The 5573-nt window shown below is 38.0% G+C and overlaps 1 protein-coding gene across 1 annotated transcript in view; it reads right to left on the reverse strand.

Annotated features, from left to right (window-relative positions):
• Nucleotides 1-244: 244 nt before the first annotated feature.
• The window catches only part of anxa14 (annexin A14), an 8691-nt gene continuing 3362 nt past the window's right edge, over nucleotides 245-5573 (reverse strand). The window contains exons 3-13 of the mRNA XM_020597501.1: nucleotides 3849-3945; nucleotides 3631-3719; nucleotides 2670-2783; nucleotides 2464-2554; nucleotides 2270-2349; nucleotides 1954-1992; nucleotides 1633-1723; nucleotides 1456-1551; nucleotides 1301-1356; nucleotides 568-675; nucleotides 245-476 (exon numbers count right to left, since the gene is read on the reverse strand). Of these exons, the coding sequence (XP_020453157.1) occupies nucleotides 417-476; nucleotides 568-675; nucleotides 1301-1356; nucleotides 1456-1551; nucleotides 1633-1723; nucleotides 1954-1992; nucleotides 2270-2349; nucleotides 2464-2554; nucleotides 2670-2783; nucleotides 3631-3719; nucleotides 3849-3945 (921 nt within the window). The 3' untranslated portion in view covers nucleotides 245-416. The remainder of the gene's footprint in view (nucleotides 477-567; nucleotides 676-1300; nucleotides 1357-1455; nucleotides 1552-1632; nucleotides 1724-1953; nucleotides 1993-2269; nucleotides 2350-2463; nucleotides 2555-2669; nucleotides 2784-3630; nucleotides 3720-3848; nucleotides 3946-5573) is intronic.

The raw sequence follows: 5573 nt of genomic DNA on the forward strand, positions 1-5573 counted from the left end.
TATGTAGAGATACTGCTTGCAAATCAATGATGTAAGATGATGTCATGGGGTAGGACTGGATAAGTCTGACTTCTTCCTACTCCATTCAAGCATGTACTAGGTATAAGCAAATTGATATTGGATTAGCATTTGTTGGATATGTGTAAAATTATGTGTGTTGACATATCAACTGTCTTTACATGCTTGAAAAAATAAATCAAATCAAATCAATCAAATCAAAACAGTACCCTCATGATTTTTTGTTACATTTAATTGCATGTCTTTAACACAAGGTTATGCAAAGCATGGGGGTAAATGAGACAACATAAAATATGAAAAGTGGCAATAGAATATAGAGTTTATTTTTACACTACCAGGTTGATTCAGGGGCAAATAAATGAATAAAAGAGTAGCTACTCAAAATGAGTAGGTTTTGTTTAATCTTCAGATCGACAAATGGCCAGCAGCACCTGTAGATAATCTCCTTTAAAATGTTTCTGTTGGAAAAATAGAGAATATTTAATGTAAAATATGTAAAAATGTCTGCATTAAAAAAAAAAAGAAAACAGTGTGTGTTGTGTGACTCACCTGTAGCTCAGTGTAGAGAGAAGTGCCTGTTAATTTAAGGAAGGCAGCTCGGATACACAACAGGTCTTCCTCAGAGTGAGACACCATAATTCCTTGCACTATCGGTGTCTGCAGGAGTGAAATGTTTATGTTGGAATTGTTATGTTTTTAACCATTCACACACTAGCAGATTTCCTGCTTGAATAAAATGTCCATTCTGTGAAATACAAGTTTGCCTTCAATTGAACTACAGGTTTAATCACTCATATTTGCATATTTAGATACAAGAAATGCACTTTTCTATGGTCATATAATAAGAATAAATTTATGGGGTCTGTCTTTCAAATACTGATGACATCCGTGTGGTTGCCTGAGTACTGAGTACTGTATGTTGAATTGAAGCATACTGTAGGTATAGACGACTTCTTAACCCTGTAGAGCTCAAATATGAGGCTCTGCTCATGATCATATAGTCGAGTTAGCCAGAAGCAAAAGGAATGACAAACTAGTTCCTATATTTATATGGCTACATCTATAAACAGGACAAACAGCACTTTCCCTAAACTATATGAGATATATTAGGCATATTAAAACTTCTGTCATGAAAACAATGCCTGCAATAATGAAACTAAATAAATAAATGGATGAATAATGAATGACAATCAACTAATTCAATTCATCACTTGCATAAAGGCTTGTTGAATGTGCTGTAACTTAGGAATCAATCAGCGGTTTAGTGATTACAGTGTCTTACCTTCATGGTACTTAGTCTTTTGGCAAGGTAGACATCAGGGCTTTGAATGCACTGCACTGTCAAATCACAGATATCAAGAAACACCCATTACTGATCATCAGGCACAGTGCATATAAACCAATCATGCAGTGGTGGTTGGCTCAAATTATAGTTACCTAAAATTTTTAAACCCATCCGAATGTCTCCTGTGAACCGTTTCTCCACAGTCTGATCCACCGTCTGTCCGGTCTCCAGCTCCAGTCCCATAAACACTGTCAGTAATATACACAGTCAAGGCGATGAACATTCACATTTAAAAATACTCAAGAAACAAAAATATATTACACCCTTACCTTTGCTAAGGTGGTCTGAGCTTCTAGAGGTCAATATGTTAATCCACGGTCCTGCATCAGCTTTGCTCCCATTTAGTGATGCAGAGAGAAACTAGAAGAATAAAAACCAAAAAACACAATCAGACAGGGGTGTAATCTAGAAGGGAATAAATGAGTAATAAATAACAACAACAACAAAAAAATTAAATTTCTAGCTATTTTCATATGTCATTACTTATTAATACACAGAAGTAAGTAGATCAACTGCACGTTTCTAATTGCAACAAAGGTGCTTTATTGTATAAAAAGCATTTGTGTAAAAAACATGATAGGAAAAAAAACCTCAATATCTCTTTGAACCACGCCAGCAACATTTTCTTTCTGTTGGGAGAGTCAAGTGAAAATACGTTTTAATTGCAACTTCAAGGTCATATCTAAATGTAATTATCCCATACAAAGCATAAGTGATTGATAGTGTGCACTGTACCAGATAGGGTGTCACTACTATTTTATATCCATGATAAATGGTTTTAATAATATTGAAGGTAGAGGATCAGTGCCCACTATTGTACCTCCACATGTCCTCAACAGTACTGAGGCCAGTTGGTTTACTAACGGGGTTAAAGATAATGGAAAAGGAAATAAATGCTCAAGTTACATTTAGCAAAGCTACAACAAGTTTAGCAAAGTCTCCACTGGTTTCTCCTTTTAGTTCCTTCTCCAGGTCCTTCTTGTACACTGAAAAAGGGGACAAACCAAAGGAGATTGGTTTACAAGATACAGGAGATTATGGATGTACAGTATATCCACAACAAACATTTGGACAAAGACTAGAAAATTAATCTGACCTACATTGTTTATATGTAGCACTGATTTCTTGAAGCTGACTCCCAGATCTTGTGCATAGGATCTCCATTAGTGTTTCTTCATCTGTGCCTAAACGCTGCCCACACACAAAGACACAAACCTTAGACGGTAAATGTCCTGGGATGTGACAGACAGGTGAGGTAAAATTCCTGCCTCTCCACATCAGATTCACACACAAACACCCCACTCACTGCCGTAGCCTGATGTAGGCGATGAGCTTCATACTCCAGAGGAGGCATCAGCAGCTCCAGCAGTAGAACTCCCAAATTTCCAGTTGTGGCTTTCTTCACACTAGTTGTCAAGTCCTGGGACACCACAGAGTAAGATATCCTCACATATCTTACACATTGTTAATACTCAATACACCAGATCAAACCCAGAAAATGGATTATAGCAGTTTTATTTTGTAGTGTGAAAGGAAAAAACCAACCCCCAAATATACTTAACATGCTACATATTTATTTGTAGCCATGTCAGAGGAAAACTTCTTTTTGTCTATAAAGTCCAAACCTCTTTTACATGGAATTACCTCTCAAACAAAGGAGTCAGTCACTTTTGCAGCATTAGTGGACAACTGTTAAAAAGTTGTCACGTGATGGCATCGTCAATTTAAATCTTGTTGCTCTAGAAGCCAAAGCTGAAAGCCGACAACTTTACAGTTTTCTTTTCTGTGCACGTCCCCTTTAAGACACTTTGATATGAGGTAATTGTGCAACTAAAAAGAGACTCTGGGCTGTGTAAACACAAAGTGACTGAGTGAACATACGTGTCTTCCAGACGTTATCACCTTCATGTGGGAATGAGACTACTTTTATTACAAGGGGAAGAAAAGTACTGACTGCCAAGATTAGAGTTACTGCAGTGAAGTAGTTAATGTTCTGATGGCGTTTATGTAGAACACTTGCATAATGACTCATTGTTACATTAAGTTTATACTGCTTAACTCCACCTCTAAACAAAGGTGTGTTCAAACCATTTAAGACCAGCTTCAATAATGTTTAATCAGCAAATATTTAGAAGTTACAGGTTAGCAAACAGACACAGTTGCACTATACAGTGCTACCATTTTGTGGCTGCTCAGGCCTTACACCTTGAGAATGTTTCATCATGTAAATCGAGTAAGAAATGCTGCGGCTTTGTTCCCGTTCTCACCTTATGGGTTATGTCTTCAAAGGTCTTGGCGATCACTTGCCTCTGGGCATTGTTCCGATTGGTCAGGATTCTTACCAGGTTGACAGTATCTGAGCCAGGTAAACAGTGTTAGGATTTCAACTGTTAAACAACAGTGAGCAATGTTAAGAGACAAAGAAGTAGGGCTGTAGCTTTATAAAACACTGCCATCAACAACAGCACTCTGGCTTTCCAAGTACCTTTTTTCTCCAGTGCTGCTTGAAGCTCAATAAAATCCCGGTCAGGGCGGAAATTGGAGAAGGGCCGCACTGTTCCAAGGGTACCCCAACACATCTCCTATAAGGGGAGACAGACGGAGAGACAAAGCAACAAATTCTGCAAAGACTGAAGAGAGAATCTAACAAAATATGATAAGTGAGTGGCAGGAAACAAGTGGAATGAGCAACAAGGGAAGAAGCAGCATGATAACGGCCATGGATGCACTGACAGAAGATGAGCATAGAGACAAGCCAGGTTTTATCATCCTTGAATTTCAGTTCATACTGCTGCTGTGATAACTGAAGAGATGTTGGAACGCAAGTTTTCTTGATATTAAAATCTAAATGCACACACAAGTTAACAACAGGGACTTTTGTAGATAAGGCTAGAAGGTATGCAGATATTGCGAGAGCACAAGATTATACTATCTACAAATGTGGCGTCATAGTACAGACTGTCATAATGTGATGGCAGAGGAAAGGGAAGACAGGGCAGAATAGTTCTACTTACACAGGAGTTGAAATACTCATAGTCCATTGTTTTGTCTTGCCTGCAAGAAAGAACTGAGCAGACAGAGGTAAATAGTTCATCCACATAAAGAAAGGTACAATAAGTGACAGAAATGTCTTAATGTCAGTTTATTTATGAAACCAGCAGTAATCTCTATAAGAGACCAAAAGCTAAAACAAACACCTGCCAGGTGTTTGTTTTAGCTTTTTGGTAGTACAGCCTTTTTTTTTTTACTTCAAGAAAGGTTGTTTTACTTACCTCCAGCAGAATGCTGTGATAGCTCTAGGAAGGACTAGAAGTAGTGGAGTGTTTTTTTTTTTTTTTACAATGTCCTCTAGTTTTTCATGTTTACTATGCCACACCTGTTTCCTGTACAACCACCTTGCTGTCTATCAAACATCTGACCAATCAGTGCTCACTATCTTCACATCCCATGACTGACACTATTGGTCTGTACAACTCCCAGGGCAGCCCAACTGTGAAATATTGCTATTCCTGGCAAAGGAGGAATCTAGAAAGTTAGGTTTATTTAAGTCTGTGAAATGACCACAGCTATATGGGTTTTGGGCTAAAATAAATTAAGGAAGTCGTGTATTAGGTTACATAATGCATCAGCTTCATTGAAGAATGCATAGTGTTCAAGTCTTTAAAAACAGATGTTTGTAAATTTTACAATTTTTCCACCAAGAACAAACAGATATCTGATAAACAAACTAACCAGGCAACATCTCTGTAAAAAAAAAAGTGAGGGAAATTCTGGTTTACGGGTAAACTAGACTGCGGTAGTCATGTATAATCTGATGCTCCTTTGGCTCCAAAACTAAACTGTGTCACCCAGACTAGCTAACAAAAGAGCTTTTCAGCGCCTGCATTTGAGGCCGACAGTGATAATGATCTGCTACTCCCAAACCTTTATCCGCCCTTTCCTCTCAGTAAAAAAAGATGGACAGAGGAGAGCGAGAAGGCACACAACTACAAAAAAAAATCCAGCAGTACCTTTGTTCATACAGCATTATGAAACCACTGAATACATGTATTCCTCTGTAGCATTAGTCTGTCCAGTCCTCTGTGCTGCTCATCTCCTACTTATTGTTCACCTGCAGAGCAGAAAGAAATATGGAGCCTGTTGCCATTACAAGCAAAGCTGATATACATCAAGCACCGTTTGTTTTAGAGGCATTCATCTAAGATCTATT

The sequence above is a fragment of the Monopterus albus genome, unplaced genomic scaffold, assembly GCF_001952655.1.
Source record: "Monopterus albus unplaced genomic scaffold, M_albus_1.0 scaffold34.1, whole genome shotgun sequence".
Classification (NCBI taxonomy): Eukaryota; Metazoa; Chordata; class Actinopteri; order Synbranchiformes; family Synbranchidae; genus Monopterus; species Monopterus albus.